Below are 26,146 nucleotides of genomic sequence, written 5' to 3'. Positions count from 1 at the left end.
GCGTGACTACGATCGATGATTACAACATCGATAGTCGTTTCGATTACGTTCTCAACGAACGAAATATCGAACAACAGAACGCGTCAGATCGAGCGTTAACTCGATAATAGCGAGAACGAAGGCGACCCCACCACTCTTACAGTTATCCGGTTCTTTTCGACAAATGCTACTGCTATCCCTTTAAGGTTGCGATAGACAATAGAGATCTAGAACAGCGAATGCATCTGATACAAGCAAGATTAGACACCGCTTCCCTCAAATCTACGCATTTATTTCAGGCACTTTGTACTTGACCAAACAAAGCCGAAAGGCCGAGTCCCCAATCTAGACCACATGGCTAGAGGGGCGCTCCCCCGCATAGGCACACACATACACGCATGCACACGCCCACGCCAACGGAGCGGGCTGACAATTGGAAAGCAATCCCCAAGAAAGATAAGCAATAGTCGGATGATATCACATCCTTCGCAATTCTTCGTCATGCGAGTTCACCCTGATTCTCCTCACCGCCCCATGTTTCACGCCTTAAATCGACCGTACCATCGGTCCTACTTACCACTACGAGAAGGCTTCTATCTCGGCTTCACATCCGGCCGGCCAGAACGTTGCATCTACAATGTAGCATGTAGACTACTGTCTGGCAATGTAGACTTTCCCTGACCGGCTGGTCAATCTCAACTGTGATCAGCTGTTTGTTCACGGTGGACGATGATCAGATGAGCTCTACTACATCTCGGGTCCGTAGATGGTGGACAGAAGAAGAGGACCAGGTACTCCGACAGGAAGCAGCATTTCAGAGTAAGTATATTGCCGGGGAGTTCATCTCTTGATGTCAGGGACTGATGGCGAGGTCTTTGCAGTGAGCCAGGGAAGCCTTAACGATTGGAATCGCATAGCAGCAAAGCTTCCTGGTCGAACAAACAAGGATTGCCGCAAGCGGTGGAGTAAAATACCCGGGCACATAAAGAAAGGCGTCTGGAGCAATGCCGAAGATCAAAAATTGAAAAGTGCTGTCAAGAAATTTGGATACCGGTAAGTCCTCATGAATGAAACGGTGTGACGTAGATATAGCTCACGATTAAATACACAGCTGGACACACGTTGCTCAGAGCGTAGAGACTCGCAATGCAGACCGTAGGTATTTCTCTGGATAGAACATCAAGCACTTTCACCAACAATCGACTTAGAATGTGCAAAGCGGTGGAATCATTCTTTAGATCCAACCCTCAATCATAGCGAGTGGGTGTCCGAAGATGACAACCGGCTGTTTGCAGCTGTGGCGTCTTACGGACGCGTTTGGAAGACCATAGGCGAAAAGGAATTCCCTAGACGATCGGCCACTGAGTTAAAAAACAGGTCAGACGAGAAGACATACATCCTTGAAGTTATCTAACATTCGTACCTACAATACAGATTTGTCACCATAAACAGAAAACGTCAACAATCTGATCTCTCTACACCTCAAACGGCCTTTAATGATAGTACCGCGCCTGCCTCGTCTCCTTTCGAGGTCGACATGGAAAGCTCCGAATTCACAGACAGCCTCTCAGATGACAACGAAGCAGGTAATCAAGATGTAGATTTCGGCACCGACATCCCCTCGCGTTCGGCTCCTTCCCATACCACATCAGGATCTAATTTCCCCTCACACACAGCCTTATCACTCACCACACCAGGGTGTTACTTCTCTTCGCAGAACGTATCTCCCTCTGCCCCGTCAGGAATTTTCCGTTTTACAGAGAATGAATTCCCTGCAAACCTACCTAATCCCCCAGACGGCAACGACTTATTCAGCAGCACCCCGGGCACCTTCTTCAATCAGAACGACAACCCTCTGCAGTTGGACAATCAGACATTTGATCTGGGACCGCAATGGGATATGACACCGTTGCCTTCGCCCGCGCGGAAGAACGACGATGCGATGATGGGCGTGGAAGTGGAGCAGGAAAAACATGGCAGCACGTTGATTCTCGAAGATGTGCAGCCGCAGATGGTGACGAACATCATCAAGATGCTCTTTGAGTCAAAGTCGGCTGTTAACATGAAGATTGTGCGCCAGGAATAGAGGCTAGGCGCGTTGTTGTCAACACAGCACAACTCAACGATAAAGCGATCTACCAGAAAAAGCCACTTTAAACATCGCAATCCCTCTTCTTAAGCAGATCTGAAAATTTGTAGCACAAAGTGAGATCGTAAACAACATCTTCATGTTCTGCCGAGACGATCAATCTACTACCATTATTGCCAAGATATGAGATCCCGCTCCCTAACGTGGGATGTAGGAATAATGCCAGAGTCAGAGCAGGTTTCATTATCGCAATCCAGGTGCCAAACACAGACCTTTTTTTCTTCTCAATCGCAAAAGTCGCGTTCTTAAAACGAGTCTCTTCTCACACAGTCGGGTCATTGGCCTTTTGCAAAGAAAGAGGAAGGGGGGAAGTATTGGATTTGGGGGGTTAGGGGCGGGGGTACGGCGGACGACGGCTGACACTACGACAAAACTAAAAAAAATTCTCTTTTCGTTTTTTTCTTCGCGATTTCTAGTAACTCTCTTCAAAATATTCTTTTTAGAATATTCTTAACTCTTCGAGAGGTACTTTTTAAGGCACTCTTTAGGGGCTACTCTCCGGAATACTCTCCGGGTACTCTCCGGGGTATTCTTCCGGGTACTCTCCGGGGTACTCTTCCGGGTACTCTCCGGGGTACTCTTCCGGGTACTCTCCAGGGTACTCTTCAGGATACTCTCTGGGGTACTCTTCCGGGTACTCTTTCGAGTATTCTCCCGGGTATTTACGACGGATAACAACTAATACTACGATCGAATATTTTATAAAGTTCTTCGTAAAAAAAAAAAAACAATTCTACGGGACTTTCCGCGGAACTTCCCGCGAATTCTTTTAAGAAAACTTCTTTTCGCACTTCGAATATTTTCTCGAGTGATTTCTCGAGTAAATCTTTAAGAAACCCCTCGAGTAACCCTCTAAGTGCTCTCTAAAGTACCCTCAAAAGTATATCCTCGAATAATCTCTTAAATCCCCCTTATATACCCTCTAAAGGATCCTCTAAAGTATCTCTCTAAAATATTTCTTAAAGAAATCTCTTCAAATATTTTTTCAAAGTCGCGGGAAGAAAAAAAAAATTAAAGAAAAAAATTGGGTTTGGTTTTGTCGTAGTGTCAGCCCTCGTCCGCCGTAGGGGGGCGTTTATGATTGGAGAGGAAAGAAAAAGGCTTCAAGGCGGATGGATCGAGTCGATTCAACGGGCCACTATTTGTTAGAGCGTAAATCAACAAGACTACTCAGGCATGCTATTTTGTGACTTGCTACGCTGCAGTGGTGCTCTGTGGTGGTGGTGGTAAGGCTCGCAAAGGTTGGGGCGGACCATCCATTGAGCTAAGTTAACGCTCGGGCACCAGGACCAGGTTTACACGGGTCACGGAGTAGAAGCCGGCGGCGTCAAGGCGCTTGCTGTTGAGTTCTAAATTAAAGTATGACGGTATCGAGTTCAGCTCTTACTTTAGGACCATAGGTATACACTCGCAATCGCTCATCTGCCAAACCTTGCACATCGGGCTTCTGCTCCTCCATAGCAAATCACGCCTACTCTTGCTTGCCCTTCCATCGCACCTCACACATAAGGCTTTGTCTCTCTCTCGCACCAGTTCCAAAATTGATCCGCTGTCCCCGTACCTCCCTCCGCGCGTGGCTTGAGTCCCTCTTCGATGTGGTCGGGGATGTCTCCGAAGCGGCCCCATGGAACAACAAAGCCGCCGTTGTGCTCGGCCTTGACTTCGGGCGAGAGGGCCGCGAAGAGCTCGCTGTAGGCTCCGAAGAGGGGAGGTTTGAAGAGGATGCCCTGAAGAGGAGATGAGTTAGTGGGAAAGGTGCGGGAGAGGTGTGACAGAAAGCAGAAAAATCTGGGGTATGATAGGTGTTTGGCATAACCTGGGTAGGAGGAGAAGACATACCATGATGATGCTTTGCACCCTGGGCATATGGCGCTGCAGCTCGGTCTTCATTAGGCCTGGGTTTACGCTCTGTCCAAATTTAGCAATCGCGTCCGTACACAGGATCAGAGAGGAAAGAGGGTCAACCAACCATGCTGATGACACCGTCGCCACCCAAACGCTTCGCAGCCTCTGACGCAAGGAACACGTTACCGACCTTGCTCTGCATGTAGTTATGCATCGTGTTCGCCAGGACCTTAGGACTCCCGCTCTTCTCATCGAATTGAATACCACCAGGTGGCACGAAAGCTGCTATCATTGAGGAAACCCAGACGACTCGCACGTTGTCGGGAGTTGACTCTGCGTGCGCGGTGCGGGTCAAGATTGGCTCCAGGAGATGGTTCAAGATGAAGGGGCCCATGCAGTTGGTCGCCATCTCGAGATCGTAGCCCTATTCGGTGCCGAACGTTAGCGCTCGAGTTCGCCAAAAATCATTGCAAGGGCACTCACTAGCTTGCTCTTGCTGCCAGCCGGCGGGGTCATCAAGCCGGCATTATGAACCAAGACATCTAAGCGATTCTCTTTCTGGAGAAATCCGTCGACCGCGTTCTTGATAGTGGGAAAGTCGGCCAGGTCAAGGATCAAGGGCGCCAGATGGCCTTTGCTAGAAGGCACACTGGCCTTGATGCTCTCGATGGCGCGATTGACCTTCTCCGATGAGCGGGCGGCGATGTAGATGTTGCCGCCTTGACCATAGAGTAGCTTGGCGAGCTCGTATCCCACTCCTGATGCTGAACCAGTGACGATGATGACCTGCGAGGGAGGTTAACGACGTTCTAGCTTGAACGCCAGGAGCAATGCCTACCTTGCCCTTGAGGCTGCCGACATCCTTCTCAGTGAAGGTTGGCGCTGGAGGAAATGCCTGGCTGAATGCCGAAGGCATGTTGTCTTTGTTTTTCTTATCGTGGGGGGGGGATGGTGGTATGTATGAATGTGAGTGAAGGTCAGGGAGAATGTCGCAGCAGAGAAACAGCCAGAGTTTCTGCTCAATGGATATGCTTGTGTATTTGTCGAAAGTTGTGTTCAACTAAAGTCTGCTTGCAAGCAGTGGAAGAATATTCGGCCCGGCTGACCTTTGTTTCAGACCATTTTCTGACCTTTTTTCTGGATGGTTTTCTGACCTCGGACCATTTTCCAAGAGTGTTTCCGTGGAGTTTCCCGACTCTTTGTTTTAACTGTTTTCTGACCACTCTTTCTGACACCATTTTCTGACCACTCTTTCCGACCATTTTCTGACCATTTTCTGCCGCACCTGGTCAGAAATTGGTCTGCTACGCGGCTTTACCGGGTGACGGGCCTCATCGCTAACTTTACCAGTTACCTTTTACTACCTTACTTTACCTGAATCATTTGGAATAATTTCTATCAATACCTTACTCTGTACATACTTCAAAGTACCTCACGTTCACAAATTAAATAATTGCGGTTAAAGTTACTATTTACTGCGATTTTCTCTTAATCAGCGAGTTAGTCGTATAGATTCTTGATAGGACCTGTCGTCGTTGGAAGTTGTGGTAGTAGTGGCTGATCGAAGAATGCAGATTTTGGGTGTGCAGCCTCACTTTTCTGTCACCCGCGAGCCGAACGGATTTACTGGAGGGACCCGAGTACTCCGTAACTTGCCCTCTCTACCATCGTGGCCATGCCAATCCGCTCGACACAGTCATCTGCACTCTCGCTATCGCACCTTCCTTGCTTATCTTTGTTGCTCGCGCCACAACAGGGCGGATCAAAATATCCCTGGTCCAACGGCAGGATCGTTGCATCGTTCGTTTTCTTTGGCATCTTGATCATATCCTTTGTCGCTATCCACATTTGGAAAGGGGCCCTGGATGCCACAGTGTCCCCTCGGATCTTGATGCAACGTAGCATCATGGCCGGCACGTGCTTTGGAATCTCCTCGGGCGGCGCCGTCTTCCTCTTCGTCTACTACATCCTACTGCATCCCCAAATGGTTTCAGGCCATCGGAGGAGCCTCTGCTACCGGCTCGGGAATCAGATGTCTGCCTCTCATCCTCAGCCAGATCCTTGGCCTCGGCGTTTCTGCTGGACGTACCACTCAATATGGCTACTACACTCCAGTCATCTTTCTCTTTGCCGTTCTGATGGCCGTAGGGTCCGGTCTGCTCACCACCCTAAAGATCGGTACCAATACAGGGACATGGGTAAGCTACCAGCTCGTTCTCAGGCTTGGTTCAGGTGCTGGCTTCAATCAGCCCGTATTGGCCGCTCAAACGGTCTTCGGCTCGGCTACATGAATACTATCCTCCGTCCACTCGTCATACCTGTCGCACTGTCATGACATACTCTCTAGACGCTCTAGCCTTTGTCGCAACAAAATGCGGCTACGATGGGCTTTGAAAGTCAATTGCTCAAATTTGCACGCCGGAATTCTCAATCAGTATGGCAATGTTTGGTTAATAAGCTGTGTATGTACTCCGAACGACCCTTACAGATTCTGCTCTAATCTCGGCGCATGAATCCAGCACAGACCGTTTCGTTTTGCGTAGCTTACATCAGAGGGGGCGTGCACCATATATCAACCAAACGTACAGCCTTTCGGCGATCTGGTATTAACAAGGTTTCAGAACTTGATATCGTGATGTCTTGTTATCGAATCTCGCCTCATTGATGGGAAATCCCAGTGAAAAAAGGGGAAGTTAGTCCAGCTGCCTATACACCGCCTCGATCAATGATACTGAACTTTTTTCCGGAGTCCGGGCCCCGATGAAGCGATATCTCGGATCGACACTAGCAAAAAGATTCTCCCAATCGCTCGCCGTACGTTCTAACGAATTCCAACCAGTTGCTCCGATCATGTCAAGATTCCTAAGGAGCATTGTCAGAGTAGCCTTAACAGTCCGCCCAGAAAGCAGCTTGAAAGAGAAAGCTCACCGGCCCTGCTTCTGTGACCAAGCAGTATTCGCCATCTCAGAGATGAGGAATTCATATATCACCACTTTCGAGCCATCTTTCATAGCAGGTAGCAGATTCTTCAAGATTTTAGTGCAGTAGCTATCTGACCAATTGTGCAATATGAAACGGAAGAAGTAGACATCTGCGCCTTTGACAGGCTGCTCTGTGAAAAAGTCGTGCGGCATGAACTTGACGCGCCCTTTCAGATTCTCTGGCAGCAGGCTTTCTCCCTCTTTGACTGTACCTGGAAGATCCTGCACAATGAGCTGCAGTTTAACAGTCGAGGTGGCCAGTGCCCGACTGACGCCACCATGGCCACCTCCGATGTCGACGACGAGTCCATCTGCTTTGTCCAAAGCGGCCCAGTCGTAGCCGTTGATCAGGTGGCCAATGTCGTACAGAGATCCACGGGTCATGAACCGCATTCCTCCACCAAAGCGTCGGGATCGCTCCGGTGTTTTGGCCAGTTCGAGATAGAACGGATCGCCGGTGTCATTCTCAATATTAAAGCCAGTTTCGTTGGGCTCGCCAGATCCTGGCCACTTCTCAAATGCCTCGAGAACCTTTGTCGACGCGGGAGCTAGGTCTTCGAGAAGAAATCCAACCGCGTCCATGGCCTCGGGGTCTTCCTTGAGGAGTCTGGAGATGGCTGTGTGTTGCACGTAATTGATTTGAGGCTCGGAGAAGACTCTGTTTACCATTGCGGCTTGGATGAAGCGCCGAAGAAGGGCTTCGTCCAGCTTACTGGCGCGCGCTATGTCGGCGTAGGATATCGAGCCATCTGCAGGGACGTATTGTGGGATGTTGTAGTGGTAGATAAATCGCAGGCTTAGGAGGTCATTGAACTTTCAGGCTTGTCAGATCGACTTTTCCTCACCAGCAGCATGACAAAAATGGATGAACCTTCTTGATCGCAAACTTACCAAAAATAGCGTTTCTAGCAGCAACCCTACTGGTCCATGCGCAAGCTGCTTCAACTCCTGTGTCGAGTCGACCAGAGACTTGCGGCAATCTTCAAAATCATCGGGAAGGTTACTCAAGGTGTCTTTCTCGAAGGTCGAGTATCTCAGCCCCTTAGACGCCGTATACTCGTCAAGCCGTTTGGCGTTAGCCAGTATGCCTTCCGCGATTTCTGTCAGCGACGCCATCAGTGCTGAAGGGTATGACTTGTTCCTGTTGGGAGCTATTGTTCAGCCCGGCAGTTGGTCATCCTGAAATACTTATTATTCGGGAGCTGGATGCTTAGTGAGGCTGTTGGCTGAGACCCACTTCTGGGTTCCGCCTTGCACGGACCTGAGTGTAAGCACAGAGTAACGTAACCTGAGTACAAGCACAGGGTGCACCATTCAGCACCTTGCCTAAAGTAGCTTTTCGAATCTCGGTAAGATGCGAGTAGAGTCGAGGGATATTTCCGAGCCTTGCTTGCCATGCCATGTGACCGATATCTATTATCATTGAATCGTATCATTTATCTTATGCAGGTACCACGGGAGCCACGTGCCGAGGATCTTGGGCTGCATGAATGGTCGCATTAGCGTCAACATGAATTTTGATGAAGAAATCGCTAATGGAAGACTTGGTCAATGTTTTGTCTGTCCATTTGCGAACTCTCAGCGACGCACAGTAGTGGTGATGATAGAAAGCATATAGATTTAGTGGTAGGGCTATCAGCTATTATATAGCTGACGAAGATAAAGCACGGCTATCTATGGCTAACTGTATAAAAGGAATAATAATGAAATATATATGGAAGGATATAGGAAGGACGCATGCATAGAAGGAACTAGACACGCTGACACGAACATGAAGGCCACTTGCTTTCGCTGCTCAATTGAGATGGGGGATTTTGCTACTCAGCGGCAGACAGGTAGTGGTCTAGAGCCAGCCACCGAAGGGGAGGTCGCCACGCCGGTGACGCCGCAATCCAAGTCAGTAAGACCCTAACTACCACCACACACCAGGAGTTTCATTAATGTTCAGTTACAGCGGTGGGTTCCCATAATTTTAATTTTCCAAATATAGATCCTTACCGAATCATACCCCTAATTACTGAATCATACCCCTACACCAAAATCCACCCAAATATAAAGTATAATTCGGTAATTTAACATTACTTACGGAGGTTGCCACCGAAAGTCCTAAACATTAGGGTTAGGGCTTTAAAACCCTTGGTATTCTTGATAAATATCTTAAATATCTTAAATATTAATACTTTGCATAGTAGCGACATTAATATTATATATATAGAGTATATATATATAAAGTATATAGTAGCGATATTACTATATATATACGGGGTATATAATTACGATATTACTATATATATAATAGCGATAGTAGCGTATATCTAGATATATTATCGAAGTTATTCGTTTATAAAACGATAACGAGTATTAAAAGAGTCGTAAAGAAGAAGATAAGTAACTTTATAATTTACCCAAAAAATTATATATAAATTATTAATATATACGTAATTTAAAATATTTTTTAGATTATAAAGCTATTTAAGAAATTTGCTAAAATGCTAGAAATGCGAAGAATATCAAGGGTTTTAGCGTATGTTTAGGACTTTCGATGGTAACCTCCGTAGGGTATAATTTGATAAATTTATCAAAGTAGCCTTAAACTACGAAGGAGACAATCCGCGATCTAGCATATCTAACCATAGAAGTAAGGGATTTTCTCCAACCGCTAAAAACATCAGATGAAAGTCGAATAGGGGCAATTTCGACCCCTCGAAGGCCACTACGCTTCAAGATTTACGAAATTCACTCCGAAGACGCTTCCGAGGCCCTCTTACCCTAAAAGATTTAAATACCCACTGGGCCCAGATTTACTCGAGTTACCAACAATGTGTTTACATTTCTACCGCTAGCTAAAAAGCCATACCCGAGGATATCCGCACTTCACGCTATAGACACCCCTATTCGGGTCCCGTAGGCCCCGTAGGAGCCCGTAGGGCCCCACGGGGGTGTCAGATCTCGTCGTACACCCCCGTGGGCCCCCGAACGAATAATTCCTAATAATACCACTACGCTGCCGAGGCTGCGTAACGAGGCGGTGTGGGGTAAGCTTCGGGGGTCAAACCCCGCCCCGTTGCGCAGCGTAAATACCACCGTCATCAATAATCAAGTCGACGACTACTGCCAGACGCTCAGTAAGCCTGCCGCTATCATTAACTTCATTCAACCCGCTTATATCAGAAAGCTATCATTTAAGACCCTCGTCAAATCATACCCCAAGCAATGATAAATTACCGAATCATACCCCATATTTGGGTGTGATTTGGTGTAGGGGTATGATTCGGTAAGGATTCGTACTTTCGGGGTATGATTCGGTAATTTGCCCCGCAAATTCCTTCCTGCGACCTGTTCATGCTATCGTCAGCGCCGCAAGCATGTGGACGAGCTGCCTTAGACCGCGATGACGGGCGAGAAACTCCCGAACGGTCGAGAGCGGCTGCAGCATGGAAGATGTGGCGGAAATTGTCCGAGCAGTCAGGTAAGGTTGCCTGGATCTGTACCTGCAGTGGTATGGTGCAAAGCAGCTTATCCCGAGTGTTCCGGCATCTCGTGTGTCACTCGTATCACGGTACCGTGCCATAATACAGATGGCTGTTGGATCGCCCGAATGAACAGTGATTGAAACCAACAGCCTTCTTTCAACCGTCTCCAGAAGATGGTGGACTGACGTGAGCATCCCGCCATCCTTCAAAGGGTCTCAAGTGAAAGTCTTACGCTCATCCTTGTAGGCTGCCACACTCTCATGGTCTCATCGTCTTAGACCGGATTCGGAGGAAGCGATGTTGACGCTCCATCGATCAAATGGACTCAGCCTGGGCCATCAGCTTTTTGTATAAGAAGTGTGCCCCCGAATGTCCACAGCGTTTTCATTGCTCTCTTACATTCCCTTTCTCCTCAACCTATTCAGTCAAAACTCCCTACCACATCATGCGATCAATGGCATACCACAGATCTTTTATCACCCTCCTGAAATGGCATCTGTACGCAAGTTGCTTGAGCAGCATCGTCCTAGTCTTCGGGAGCCCTCACGTGAGCCCACGGGATCTTGTGGGGAGAGATGTCAACACGACTCATGCGTCAAACACCTTTGACTATGTGGTTGTTGGAGGCGGCACCGCTGGCCTCGTCGTTGCAAACCGTCTTTCTGCAAACCCTTCGGTGCGAGTAGCGGTTATCGAAGCGGGTACCTTCTACGAGATTGCGACAGGGAATGCAAGTCAGATTCCTATAGACGACACACTCTACAATGGCAAAAATCCAAGTGATACTGGCCCTATAGATTGGGACTTCACAACGACCCCTCAGGCAGTAAGTTTGACTCCTGAGAGTCGACCAGGACAACCATGACTAACTCAGCCGCAGGGTATGAACAACCAAGTCGTGCATTTTGCACGTGGAAAGACAGTATGGATCTTGTGATAGGCTATCTTACTTTCATCCACTGATATTAGTCTAGCTTGGCGGCTGCAGTGCTCTGAATTACATGGCTTACGCGCGAACCACGGTAGGCGCATTCGAGAAATGGGCAGACGATGTTGGCGACACCTCGTGGACCTATGAGAATGTTTCCGACTTCTACTACAAAAGCACAAATTTTACGCCGCCGGACCAAAGCAAAAGGATCGCAAACTCGACTCCAGAGTATGACACTTCTACCCTTGGGACTGGGGGTCCACTTAAAGTTACCTTTGCAAACTATGCCCAAGGCTGGAGTACATGGATCGCCAAAGCCATGCCGCAAGTCGGCATTCCGTCGGTCAATGGATTTACCAGCGGCAAACTCATGGGCTCATCCTGGCTCGTGTCCACAATCAATCACACGACAGGGGATAGGGATTCTTCCGAAACGGCCTTTTTACGACCTTTTCTAGGTCGGACGAATTTAGTCGTGTACACCGACACTCTTGCCGAGAGGATCTTGTTCGATGGCCAAACGGCAAAGGGCGTTCAAGTCTCAAGTGGAAACAACTCGTACACCATTTCCGCGACAAAAGAGGTCGTACTGTCCGCTGGCACATTTCAGTCTCCGCAGCTCTTGCAAGTGTCCGGAGTTGGGCCTGCAGCTCTGCTCAAAGAACATGGCATTGACATTGTTGCTGACCGCCCAGGAGTTGGCCAGGGCATGAACGACCACATCTCCTTCGGCATTTCCTACCGCGTCAACGTCCAGACAGACTCAGCTCTCCTGTATGGCCACGCAATGCAAGAGGCAATTGAGGAGTTTGACAACGAACAGAATGGACTTTTGTCAAGTCCAGGTGGGGACTTTGGGGGCTATGAAAAACTGCCACTCGATATACGTTCCAACTTCTCCAAGCAAGCTCTTCAACGTATGTCTCACCTTTTCGAACCCTTTCCCGTTGTCTTTGCTTTGGGAATCTGGTCTGACAATCGAGCGTTTTCCTCTTTCTAGAACTTTCTACATTCCCGGCAGATTGGCCCGAGATAGAATGGTTCACACTCCCGGATTACGCAGGGAACGCCCAGGCTCCAGGCGCAGCGACTCCGCAAGATGGGTTTCAATATGCAACACTATTAGCAATCGGCGTTGCGCCATTGTCGCGTGGAAACATCTCGATATCCTCACCCAGCATGCACGACCAACCTCTGATTAACCCGAATTGGCTGACCGCGGAAACTGATATCGAGACCGCTATTGGTGGGTTCAAGCGTACCCGACAGATTCTGGCGGCGCCCGTCATGAAGGGCGTCCTTATTGGCCCGGAATATGTCCCGGGTCCAAATGTTACGACCGATGATCAGATTCTTCAGTACATCAGATCGGTTTTCAACACTCTTTACCATCCTAGTTCGACTTGCAAGATGGGTAAGCGGGATGATAAGCTGGCTGTAGTCGATTCGAGGGCCCGCGTGTATGGAACCAAAAACCGTGAGTGGCTGCAGCAGAGTCCAACAACGACAAGATGTTTCGGAGCTTACCTTTGCATTTAGTGCGAGTGGTCGATGCTTCTGCTTTTCCGTTCCTTCCTCCAGGTAAGCATGGTCCACGGCCAGATTGCTATGAGTTTAAAGTCTAACGCCGGCATTAGGACTCCCGCAGGCTGCAGTTTGTAAGCCACTTACCCTCATTTCTTGAAGCTATATTTTGCTACTCCCTTCACCTACTGCATAGCACGAGGTACTAATCATTGAATGCATTCTGTACAGACATGCTCGCGGAAAAGATCTCGGCCTACATCATCAACGGCGATTAATGGACAACGGCTCCCTTGGAAAGACACAAGAGGCGGCAACGCAATGTATCCAATACTACACTTGCAAGCTTTGAAAGGTGTCGAGATCCCAGGGCAAAAATGGTGGAAAGAGGAGAGTAAATTGAGGCTTTTGGGCGGGCATGGCGGGGATCTTTGATTCCTTTCCGGTGTGTTCTCAACCATATCCACTCATTCATCAGTCATCAACCAAATGTAGAAGCATCCCTGTATTTCATTCATGGAGTTTGTATGGAGGGAAAGGCGGTTCAAGAAGCGGACAGGAAGGGTCAGGCATGATTTATACAAGAAGAGACCTTTTGATCGAGTTTGTAACTTTCATGTAGGTTGATAGTTCTGAAGAACCGAGCTTGTTTTCTACGTAATGCTATCGTATGCTTGCTGGGGTTTGCTGGTTCTTGAGTTTGCTACGAATCGTGATGGTTTTTTGGAAACTCAAAATACGAGAAAGCCGTACAATTTAGCTCTTCAAAGCGAAAATCTCTTCCAAGAAGACTCGTAGTTGTGAAGTCGATCTTTTGAATCGATGCAAGTTGCATGACAGGGTCCTCGGTAATACTTAAACAGGCTACACCTACTAGAGAGGTTTAGCAATGTAATTTAAAAGAATAATTCAAAATGAAAAGGGTAATAATTTAATAGGCTAATTATATAGAGTAGTTATTAGCCTCGTCGATTATCTATAAATTAAATTACTATTTTATATAAAAAAGTAATTTAATTATAAAGTTACTCTATACGACGTTAACGTAACTACTTATTTAGATATATAAAATTAAAAGAATATTATAAAGATAATTAGTAGTAGTAGTAATATAATAGCTTTACTCTCTACAATCTTATATTAATTTACTTAATTAGCTTACTTAGCTAGTTACTTAATCTAATATTTTATAAAAAAAGAAATAATATATTACTACGAAGAGAATTACAAAGATAATTAGTAGTAGTAATAATATAATAAATCTACTCTCTACGATCTTATATTAGCTTAATACTTAGTAAGAGAAGAAATTATTATAGTAGATAAATGCGAAGAATATTACGAAGATAGTTAGTAGTAGTAGTAATATAATAGATCTACTCTCTATTACGATCTTATATTAATCTATTTAATTAACTACTTAGTTAGTTACTTAGTTAGCTACTTAGCTAAAGTACTTAATTAAATAAGAGAAGAAAAAATTATAATTATAAGAGCGTAGTTTACTAACGATTAGTTAGCGAGTATAGGCTATAAAAGACGTAGTATCGTTATAAGATTTAATAGTATATTTAATAGTAGAATTAATCTTCTAAAAATATTAAAACTTCGAGATATACGAAGTAAATCTATATTCGCTAAGCCTTTAAATATACGAGATATATTATTAAAATTAAATTCTAAAAGAAACTCTAACGTAGAATATATAATATCGGCGTCTTAGTATAAATAACGCTAAGGCCTATAATATATTAAATTTAATAATTATCTCTTCTTCTAGATTTTAATCTCTAAGCGCTTAAATAAAAATAAAACGCTTATTAAAAAACTTTTAAATCTTAATAAGAAAATAAGAGAAAAGAGTCGATTTATTACGATATCGTTTTAATAAAATAATAAAACTAACTATTACGCGTTATAAACGCGTTATTAATATATTATATAATAATATTAATATTATTTTTAAGAATAATATTACTTCTATAATATTAATTAATAATAATTTATAATAAGTTAATACGCTTAATATTAATATTTTTATAATATTAATTAATAATCTCTATAATAAATAATATTAGATTTAAGAATTTATAATAAAATCTTAAAAAATTTAATAGATAAATAAAAAAAGAAGAGTTTTTTTATAGATAACGTTATTTTTATAATATATTATATCTATAGCGAAATAACGTAATAATAATCTTTATTATAGAAATTCGAAGAGAGTAATTAATAAAGCGACGCGTTCGCGATAATACTCTTAATTATTAATTAATAATAATAATAGAAATAATAATAATAGCTAGATAACGCGGCTCTATAAATAATAGCGAAATATTATTATATCGCTATTATTTATATTATTAAATATTATTCGCTAATAATAATACTACGATAGAGAATATAAAAACTCTCTTTAAATTATTTATTTTTATTCTTTATAACTTCTAACGTCTCTCTTATAAGTATTTATTTTAATATTATAATATTAATATTAATACTAATATAAATATAATATATCTTATTATACTAATAATCTATTTCTCTTTATTATAAATATCTTATTATTATTAATTATATTAATACGTAGATTAATAATTTTATAATACTCTTTTTTAATAATAATAATAACTTTAATAATAAGTATATAGTCGCCTTATAAACGCGATTACTAATTCTTAATTATTTTTATTACTATCGCTTTATATATATATCTACTAATAAATTCTAATATCTAATTTATTATATAAAACTTATTTTTATTAAGATAATAATTTATATATTTAAGATAAGTCTTCTCTTTATAATAATTATAAAATCGAAAAGCGCGATATTAATCGCTATATTAAAATTTCTTTATATTTTTAAATATAAATAAAAAAATTAATATAACGCTATCGTCGCGTTAAATAGTTTTAAAAGTTATTTCGCTAACGAGTTAAGCTTAATAAAAAGATTACTTAATAATATAAGTTATAGAAATATATAATAGCGATAACTTCGATTATTTCTATTATAATTATAAATTTTTAAGATTAATTTATAATAGTAAATAAGTATATAATAAAGTTAGAGGAAATAAATAAGTTACTAAAGAAGAAGCTTAAGAGTTTTTATCGATATATAATAAACGTCGATAAATATTAACTCGAAGACTATACTTTAATTATCTCCTCGTTAAAAAATTAAATTAATAAATTTAATTCGAGATTTAATATTAAGATAGTAAAGAATATTTAAATAGCGATCTTTTTTTAATAATAGCGCTAATATAAGATTCTTAGATAGTTCTTTAATAGCTATTTTAGATAAAAATATATCTATATTAATAGTATATATTTTAATATAATAAATTCTTTTTATAGTAGAGTTTAATAGATAGTTAAATAATATAATTATTTTATTAACTTATATCTTAATAATAGTAAATATAAAGAAATACGCGTATAATATAAGTATTATTTAAGAATATATCTAATCTAATTAATAATTATATCTTATTTTATCGCTTTCGCTTATTCGCTATTAATTTATATAATTAATTAAGCTCTTTAATAATAAGAGATTTATTATTTATTATTTAATACTTTCATTTATTACTCGCTTATTTATAAACTTAAATTAATTTATTAATATTAATAAGTTTATTATCTAATAGTTATTAATTATACTCTTTATTTTAATTAATTAATTTAATTTTATATTAAACGTCTTTTTTATACTTAATCTTATTAATAATTTTTTTAATCTTTTAAAGCTTATCGTTATTAATAAGCTTAAGAATCTATATAAAAATATTCGCTATATTATTATAATCGCGATTATAATAAAATTTAAATAATAATATATAAAAGATATTATAAATTCTATATATTAAGAGTAAAAGTAAGCGATATATCTACGCTTTTATCTTATTTATAATTTAAAATAATTTTATAAATTTATAAAATAATTTTTTATTTAAATATTTTTACTTTAAATTCTTAATCGCTAATATTATTAAATTATTTATCTTATAGCTTTAAAATTAATATATTTTATTATAATACTTAAATTAAGTTATAATAACGTTATAAAAGTACTTTACTATCTTATTTCTTAATATTTATAACTTCTTTACTCTATTATTTATAGCGAATATCTTCTTCTTAATAAAGTCGTTTTTAATCTTCTAATAAATTTTAAAATAATATTTATATATTAGAAAGAACGATATCGTTTTAATAAAGAAATATTAATTATTTATATAAGCGAACTTTATTATTAATAATTATTTTATTTAAACGTTTTACTTATTATTAATAAATACGCGTAAGAAATATTTTAATATCTAATTTTAATATTTAGTTTATTTATTAATTTACGAGTAAAAGATAATACTTAAATATCGCTTAATTTTAGAATAAAAGTAAATAATAAATTAGAAGTTATTAATAAATATAGAGTCTCTATTATTAATAATATTATTTAATATATTATAGCGATATACTATTTTAAAATAAAATACTTTTATTAGTTAAATAATATCGATTATAATAGATATAGAAATATATCTTATTATTTTTATAAATCGATTTATTATAATTAGAATAATATTATAAATAATATCTTTATATTTACTCGCTAATAAATTAATAATAAAGTTTATAATTTTTTTTTTTATAACTTAATAATAATAAGAAGTGAACTTAATTCGCTATATAGACGATATCGCGAAGTTTTAATTCGCTAATAAATATTATATATCTTAATATAGTTAATAACTTACTTTAAGCTTTTATCTTAATAATATTTATAAATAAATAATTTATATATTTTTATAGCGTTAAAGTATTTAAATAATAAATTATTATAATATTTATTAATAAGCTCTTCTTTTAAGGTTTTATCTCTAGAGATATAAAGATAATTATTATATCTTAATAATTTCTTAAAATCTAAGATTTATATTTAACTATATACGCGATATTTAATTATTAACTTATTAATATTAATTCGAAAAGAGTTTACTTAATTATTATAAACTTATAAATCTTAAATTAATATTTTTATTAATTTTTAAAATATATTATAAGTAATCTCTTATACGATTTTAGATTTTCTTTTAGAAATAATTATTTAAATATCGATAATATAGAATATAAGCGCTATCGCTATTATAATCTCTTTATTTCTTTATAATTATTTATTACTAATTTAAAATATAAATTTATTTTATAATATTAATAAAAATTTAATATTTAATAATAATATTTTTTTATAATTAAAGCGTCGCGATAGCGAGTTAATAGAGTTTAATTTATTTATTTAATAAAAAATCTTAAAGTTATAAATAGCTAACTTTAATATCTAATAAGCTTATTTAAAATTTAATTTCTTTTATTTTATAAAGTTTTTAAGATTATTATAATTTATTAAAATTTTAATATAAAACGTATTATCTTTTAGATAGTAATATTATTATTTTATAAACGCTATAATAGCGAGTAGCTCTTAATTATAAGTCTTATAATTTTACTTTATAGAAATTATTTTTTTAGATTAGAATATTATTAATTATTAATAATTATTTTTATTCGATTATAAAAGTATAATTTTTATATCGAAGTTAAAAGTATTAATTTTAAGATATAATTTTAAATTTAGATTATAGTAGTATAGAAATAACGCGATTATAAAAGTGCTTTAAAGCTATTAAAACGCTAGTTTAGCGTTATCTATTTACTCTAATAATCTAAATTTCTTATTATTTTTATTTTCTTTAAGTAAGTTAATAAGTAATACTACTATATTAAAATAATTATAAATAAATTATTAATAAAAATTAATAAAGTCTAAAAAGATTTATATATTTTAATAACTTTTTAATTTTAATTACTTCTTAATAATAGCGATATATTTTTAATTTATTATAATATCTTTAGTAGATATAATAAATTCTAAAAACTTAACTCGCTTAATATAGAATTAATATTTCTTTAAATTAGTATATAATTAGAATTAATATAAATACTTAAGTATTTACTTAATATAGCGCTAATACTTTACTAAATTAATACTATAAATTAAAATATTATTTAAATATATTATATATATTATATTTATTAAATTTATAAAAGCTCTATTAATATATATTTAAAAAGTTATTAATATATTAATAAGTTTAAAAGATATAATTAAATATTCGAAGTAATTATAGCGATTACGAAACGCTATTTTTTATTTATTACCTTCTTTAATATAAATTTAATAATAGATATTCTTAAGATCTAGCTTTATAAAGACTTTAACGCTATATAAATAATTTAAAGTCTTAATAATTAAAGATAATAAGTATTAATTTTTAATAATTATTATATTTAGACTTCGATAATTAATATAAAGATAAAGCTCTCTATTCTTTTTAAAAATAAAAAGAATTAATATTTTAGCTAAGAATATCGAGTAGTAAATTTAATTTTTCTAAAATAAGTTTTTTAAATAGCGTTATAGCTTTATTAACTTCATTTAAAATAAATTATATAAAAAATTATATAGCGATTTTTTATTACTTTTAATCTTAATAATATAATCTCTCTACTTAAGCGTAAATAAGATTTTTACTTTTTTATTAAAAAAAATATTATTAAACTCTAATAACTTTTAAGAAAGCTTTAGATTATATCTATTTTCTAATTCGCTATATATTATTATAATATATATAATTATAAATATATTTAACTTCTATTTAATAGTTTAGATAAATTTAATTAATTTTTTAATTTATAATTTATTAGCGTTAATTTTAAACTACTATTACTTTATTACTAAATTTAATAATATTTATAATTAATTTAATTTAAATATATTTAATATAATATTAAGATTTTTTTAATTAATAATATAAAAGAGTATATTATACTTTCTACTTTAACTTTAATTATTTACTAATTAATAATCTAGCTAATACGCGTTATAATAATATATACTTTAATTACTTAGCGCTTTTAATTACGATAAAATAATATTATAAGATTTTAAATTTTATTAAACTACGAATTTTTATAAAATTAAATTAATATATACGCTTTAATATCGAGTAAAGTAATAAATTATCTCTATTTATCTTAAAGCTTTATTTACTTCTTTATAAGAATAAAAGAAATTATCTCTATTAATTATTATTCTTACCTCGCTTTTAAAATAATTATAAGATTTAATCTTTTTTTATTAATATTATATTAATATTAATAATAAATAATTTATTAAAATCTAAATATTTAGATATTTAATAATTCTATTTATTATAATAAAAATAATTATTCTTTTTATAATTAAAGTTAAAGAATTTAATTTTATACTTTATATTATTATTATAAATACGCGCTACGTTAACGCTATTATTCGAAATTAATTTAAATTTCGAAATTCGATTCTCTAAAGACTTATTCTTAATAAATTTTTTTAAAGATTTCGAATAAGAATCGCTATTAAAGTATATATATTTTAAAATCTTTTTCTATATAATAGCTTAAATAAGAATTTCTTCTTATTATTTCGATATACTATTAATACTTAAAATCTTATTTTTAAACTTTAATTTAAATTTAATTAAGAAGAAATTAATTTAATATTTTTTAGAAAATAAAGATAAATAAGCCTCTAACTTCTTTAGATAAATTTTAAAAATAAATATCTTCTAATTAAAGCGTTATTTAGTTTTTTTTTACTTTTTATAAATAAGAAAATAATAATTTATTAAATTCGCTATTAAATTAAGTAGAAACTATTTAAAGAATTTAAAAATTATATTTCTTAGATTATAGATTTAATAGTATCTATATTATTAAGTATTAAAATTATTTTTTAAAAATTATATATAATAAATAATTCTTACTTAATTAATAGTAAAATATTTAGAATTTATAAAAAACTTAATTTCGACTTCGCGGAATTAGCGTAGATACTCTTTCTTATTAATACTCTTATAAGAATATATTCTTTTAAAACGAAGTATTTTTATCTTAATTAATATATTCGTTAGAGATATAATAGTAATCGATATAAGTAAATTCTCGTTAATTATAAATAATAAGTTAACGTTATAAAGCTCGCGATTATAAACCTCTAATATAATTAATTCTTATTCTTATTTTAAATAATAATTTTCGATCTTAATAATTATAAAACGTTATTTTATAGTAAGATCTTTTATTAATAAGAAATTTTTAAACTTATTATCGACGCTATAGCGGCTCTCGATATTATCTTTATTTTTTACTATACGATTTAAAGATAAACTCGATATTATAATAATAATAGATCTTTTTCTTTAAAAGATAGAGAGATTAGAATTATAAGAGTATAGTTTATTAATAATTAATTAGCGGATATAAATTATAAAAGACGTAGTATTATTATAAGATTTAATAATATATTTAATAATAGAATTAATCTCTAAAAAATATTAAAACTTCGAGGTATATAAAGTAAATCTATATTCGTTAAGCCTCTAAGTATACGGGGTATATTATTAAAATTGAACTCTAAAAGAGACTCTAACATAATATATACGATGTCGGCGCCTTAGTGTAAGTAGCGTCAAGGCCTATAATAGTATTAGATCTGATAATAATAGATAAATAAGAAGAATACTTCGAAGAAATTAAGTGATAATAAGGCTACTATTATTAAAAATATCGCTTAGCTCTTTATAATTCTACGTTAAGTTATTATATATCTAGATAATATTATATTATAATATATTACTATAATAAGTATATAAGAGAAGAATCTACTACGTCGATTATAGTTAATTAAGTCTCTATAAAAGAATATAAGACGATATATATTTAAACGAATTAAAATCGTTCGATATCTTATTTTAACAGTTATTTTATTATTCGAAAGCTTTTATTACGATAGAGAAACTCGTAAAATTTATATTATTAATTAGTTTAATATCTTTATTTCTTTCTAGTATTTCGAAAACTTATTTATATATATATACTTCTTACTATAAGAATATAATATTTCTCTATTTTTTATAAGTAATTATCTATTTATAATATAATATATTAACGATTATAGCTTAATAGTCTAGTAATATAACTATAAAGATTATTATAATAAAGATCTTATTATTAAAGAAGTTTATAATATATATATATAGTAAAAGAAAAAAAATAAATAAAATTTAAAGAGATTTATAACTCTTCGATAAAGATTTTATCGAAGTTTATAATATTATCTAATCGAGTTAGCGGTAGAAGGGTAGGGCTGTTTCTATTTTAAATCATTTCCTTTAAAAAAATTGCTAAACCTCCCTACTGGATCAAATGAGGAGCAGATGCGCCTCATTTCTTCATTCTGTATTGCATCGCACTCCATTATTTAATCCACCTTTTCGTTGCGACTCCCTCAACGAGTGCAAGAGCCCAGTCTTTCCATGAGCAAAAGGTATGCGCCCCCCCCTCATTCTCTTCCTTGTATTTGCCAAACCTATCATTTATCACTGAATCAATCACTGAACCCGCATTATTATTCATTTGTGACATGTACGACAGGAAGTCTTCTGTCCCTTGTGGGTCTGGGCTGAAATGAAGATTTGGAACTCGGGTCCGCCCTCGGATGCTTGGGGCCCGAGGACATGGTGATTGGGGAGACAAGCACAGCTGGGTCTGTACGAATCACTGCAGATAGATCATTTCCGTCGCACGTTCCTTTGGTTGTATCCTTCTGTCTACCATCGTCCGTCATTCATGAATGTCTGCTGTCATTAAGCAGATGGCTGCAGGCATTGCTCTTCATAGAGTTTTCGACGCGTTCCCATCCAATGTCCTCTTTATCCCTGTTCTCAGCCTCTTCATTGTCTCTCTCTGGTCTTTCTATTCTTACATCCTCCTCCAGCAAATCCCAGGGCCCTTCCTCGCCGCGTTTTCGAATCTTCCTCGCGTATCATGGGTTCTGTCTAACCGAGCGCACGACATACACATCGATCTGCATCGAAAGTATGGAAAATTGGTACGCTTCGGACCGAACATGGTCTCGGTTGGCGACCCGGCCGAGATCCCAACTCTATATAGCTTCACTGGAAAGTTCACCAAGGTAAGGACGGCGCCAATCCAACACCAGGGTAGACGAAGTGGTCTCTCTGATTATCACCTTTAGTCTGACTTCTACCATGTCATCGTATTCTACGCCAAAGGCAAACCAGTACAAACCATCTTCACGACACAGGATGAGAATATGCACCGAATGCTCAAAAGACCAATTGCGGGCATCTACACGATGAGCAATCTCATGTCCTTTGAGCCCTACGTTGACACGACCATTTCCTTCTTCTTCGCCCAGCTAGACAAGCGTTTCGCGCAGACTGGAGACATTTGTAACTTAGGCACCTGGTTGCAGATGTTTGCATTCGACGTCATGGGCGAGCTTACCTTCTCCAAGCGCTTGGGCTTCCTGGAGAGAGCGGAAGATGTCGATGGGATCATGGAATCGATTTGGCATTACTTCCAAAAGACGACTCCCGTGAGTCTTCGCTCTGCGATCGCTTCAAGACCTGTGTACTGACAAGGTGGTAGGTCACGCAGATCCCCTGGGTTGACCGCCTCTGGGCAAAGAACCCCATATTCCAACGCCTAAAGGCCGTCCGCATGAACCCCATCGCCGGATTTGGGCTCGCGCGCATTGCAGAACGTAAAAGCGCGCCGGACACCTCTGACGACAAGGAGTCCTCGACCAACTCTCGGGATTTCCTCTCGCGCTTCCTCGAAGCCCAAGCCAAAGACAAGTCCATCCCGCCCTGGTATCTCGTTATCCACATCCACCCCTCAACCTAACTATGGGTGCCCCAACCCCCCAAAGGACTGAATCTAATTACTCCACCTAGGGCCCTCACAGCGTGGACAACCTCCAACATAGCCGCCGGCAGCGACACAACCGCCATCCTCCTCCGCACCACGATTACCCTTACAACGAATTAGCTTAGAGCTATTACCCCTATAACGAGCTTTAAATATAGAGCTATTACCCCCATAACAGGTTTTAAATATAATCTATTATATCTTTCTAAGCATCTTTCTAAATATTTATATTTTACACTCTATTTTACCCTATTTTTAATATATAATATTAAAATTTAAGGGGGTTACTTAGGGGTACTTCGGGGTACTTAGGGTCCACCGAAGTAGCCGAGGTATACCCCGAAACCCCGCCTTCGGGTCAGGGCGGGGTCGGGGTTTCAAGGTGGACTCGAAACCCCGACCCGAAACCCTCCCCCACCCCGACCCCCCAAAACCCCGTCGGGGTCCCCCGCCCCGTTACGCAGCGTATAATATATTAAAGCTTTACTTCTATCGAATTTTTTCTTACCTCTATCGAGTTATAATTTAAAGTAAAGTAAGTATAGATTATAGCTTAATAGAGATAAAAAAAGTTTTATAGAGATAAAGCTTCGATATATACTTACTTTATCTCGAATAAACTTATAGTATATATTAAATATATTCGTTTTATTTTAAATAAACTTAAATTAAATTTAAAATAATATTTATACTTTAGACTATAGTAGTCGAAAAGATATAAAAAAATTAAACTTAGAATTTTTTAACTTTTACTTCTTTTCTTTAAAAATTTTATATCTTTATAATCTATTTATAGAATCTTATAATTCTTAAAGTTCTATAACGAGGCTAGTTTATTTTATACGAGACGATTTTAAAATACGATAATTTATTATTACGATTTTAATAATCTTACGATCTTACTTATATTATAGCCTAATTAGGCTTAGCGTACTAAGACCTTTTAACCTTTCTATCTTATTATAAAGTCTATACTTATAATAATTCTATATAAATAATATTCTCTTTATACTATAATATAGAGTTATTATATATATTATTAAGTTCTTAATATAATACTATCTATCTTTCTTTTAGAGCGATAATAATTTATTTACTAGTTATATTAAATATATAGTTAAAAAGAAAATATATTATAAAAAAGTTAATAGCTATAGCTAAAGAAGCTTATTACTTAAAAAATTATTTAAAAGAAAATCTTTTACTTATATAAAGATTAATCTAATTAGATTAAATAAGAATTTAAAGAAAATAAATATCTTTAATATATTAAAGAAAATAAATCTTAAATAGAATCTTCTTTATACTCTTACTAATTTAATATTAGCTATAAATCTCTTAATCTTAAATCTAGATAATATTTAAAGTTAAACTATTATAGATAAATTATAAATATATTATTATTTAAAAGAACTTAAGAACTTCGATAAGAAAATTCTAAATATCTTTAAAATTAGATTATTTATATAATATAAGAGAAAGCGTTTTATCTCTAGAAGATATATTATTAAATTTAATTTAAATTATATCGAAGTATAACTTATAAATATTATCGAAGAAGAGTTAATTATAATCTTTATCTTTATATCTAACTTATAGAATTTTATAAAAAGCGCTATTAAAACTTCTAATACTTAATATAATAGATTAAAGATTTTAATAAAAAGCTTTTAAACTATTAATCGTAATATTAAGATATTTTAATAATAAAATAAAGAACTTAGCTATAATATCGCTTATATTAAGATAAAGATATTAATAATTATTATCTAGCTAAGTAATAATAATAGCTAATTATTTTATAAGCGAGAAATTAATAATAAACTTTAAAGTTTATATAATAAATATTATATTAATATTACGAAATTTATTAAAGAAAATAAGAAACTTAAGTAAGACTTAAAATATAAAGAGTAATAGCTAAAGAAGTAATAACTTTTTATATTAGCTATTTTAAAAAACTTTAATAAGAAAGATATAGAGATTATATCTCGTTAGTCGAGTATTTTTATTAATAATATTTATTAAAATTTATATTATATCTCTATTACGAATCGCGTAGAGAGTATAGAATTAAATAAACGATATCTCGATATCTCGAATTTCTATAATATTAATAATCGAAATAAGTAAAATAGCTAATATTAATATCTTAAAACGAAGTTTAAATAAAGCGTTATAATCTTTCTTATTAAACTTAAGAAAATCGATTATATATAAAATTATTATAAGTTTATTATATATAATATTATTAAAATAAAAGTAAATAAAGATATCTTAGATTTATATTAAATTATTTAAGAAATAATCGATAAATTAGATAATATATTCGAAATATATAATAAGATTATTAAATTAAATATTAAGATATTCGATTTTAAATTTAATATAAAAATAATAAATAAGAAGAAATTATT

General features: G+C 35.6%; 6 protein-coding genes across 6 annotated transcripts; 4 read left to right on the top strand and 2 right to left on the bottom strand.

Moving 5' to 3' along the window:
• Positions 1-716: 716 nt before the first annotated feature.
• HO173_000837 (uncharacterized protein) lies at positions 717-2,065 on the top strand (the record flags this gene model as incomplete). The annotated part of the gene is made up of 5 exons (XM_037302784.1): positions 717-798; positions 861-1,032; positions 1,091-1,134; positions 1,188-1,356; positions 1,414-2,065. The coding sequence occupies 5 exons, from the start codon at positions 717-719 to the stop codon at positions 2,063-2,065; spliced, it is 1,119 nt and encodes a 372-aa protein (XP_037170291.1).
• A 1,562-nt stretch (positions 2,066-3,627) lies between these two features.
• Positions 3,628-5,392, bottom strand: HO173_000836 (uncharacterized protein; the record flags this gene model as incomplete). The annotated part of the gene is made up of 5 exons (XM_037302783.1): positions 3,628-3,855; positions 3,968-4,036; positions 4,098-4,397; positions 4,457-4,759; positions 5,384-5,392. 5 exons carry the CDS (start codon positions 5,390-5,392, stop codon positions 3,628-3,630), a joined length of 909 nt encoding a protein of 302 aa, XP_037170290.1.
• Positions 5,393-5,648: 256 nt separating this feature from the next.
• HO173_000835 (uncharacterized protein) lies at positions 5,649-6,264 on the top strand (the record flags this gene model as incomplete). Its single annotated transcript, XM_037302782.1, has 2 exons — positions 5,649-5,960; positions 6,031-6,264. The coding sequence occupies 2 exons, from the start codon at positions 5,649-5,651 to the stop codon at positions 6,262-6,264; spliced, it is 546 nt and encodes a 181-aa protein (XP_037170289.1).
• A 402-nt stretch (positions 6,265-6,666) lies between these two features.
• Positions 6,667-8,070, bottom strand: HO173_000834 (uncharacterized protein; the record flags this gene model as incomplete). The annotated part of the gene is made up of 3 exons (XM_037302781.1): positions 6,667-6,835; positions 6,902-7,767; positions 7,846-8,070. 3 exons carry the CDS (start codon positions 8,068-8,070, stop codon positions 6,667-6,669), a joined length of 1,260 nt encoding a protein of 419 aa, XP_037170288.1.
• A 2,802-nt stretch (positions 8,071-10,872) lies between these two features.
• On the top strand, positions 10,873-13,160 carry HO173_000833 (uncharacterized protein; the record flags this gene model as incomplete). The annotated part of the gene is made up of 7 exons (XM_037302780.1): positions 10,873-11,253; positions 11,308-11,349; positions 11,402-12,275; positions 12,359-12,835; positions 12,898-12,939; positions 12,996-13,016; positions 13,114-13,160. 7 exons carry the CDS (start codon positions 10,873-10,875, stop codon positions 13,158-13,160), a joined length of 1,884 nt encoding a protein of 627 aa, XP_037170287.1.
• A 9,466-nt stretch (positions 13,161-22,626) lies between these two features.
• HO173_000832 (uncharacterized protein) lies at positions 22,627-23,849 on the top strand (the record flags this gene model as incomplete). Its single annotated transcript, XM_037302779.1, has 4 exons — positions 22,627-22,968; positions 23,032-23,394; positions 23,448-23,671; positions 23,756-23,849. The coding sequence occupies 4 exons, from the start codon at positions 22,627-22,629 to the stop codon at positions 23,847-23,849; spliced, it is 1,023 nt and encodes a 340-aa protein (XP_037170286.1).
• Between the last annotated feature and the right edge of the window lie 2,297 nt (positions 23,850-26,146).

Source organism: Letharia columbiana (genome assembly GCF_014066305.1).
Source record: "Letharia columbiana isolate WasteWater2 chromosome Unknown Sc0000001_s0, whole genome shotgun sequence".
Lineage (NCBI taxonomy): Eukaryota > Fungi > Ascomycota > Lecanoromycetes > Lecanorales > Parmeliaceae > Letharia > Letharia columbiana.
This window is presented reverse-complemented; position numbering and strand designations above follow the sequence as displayed.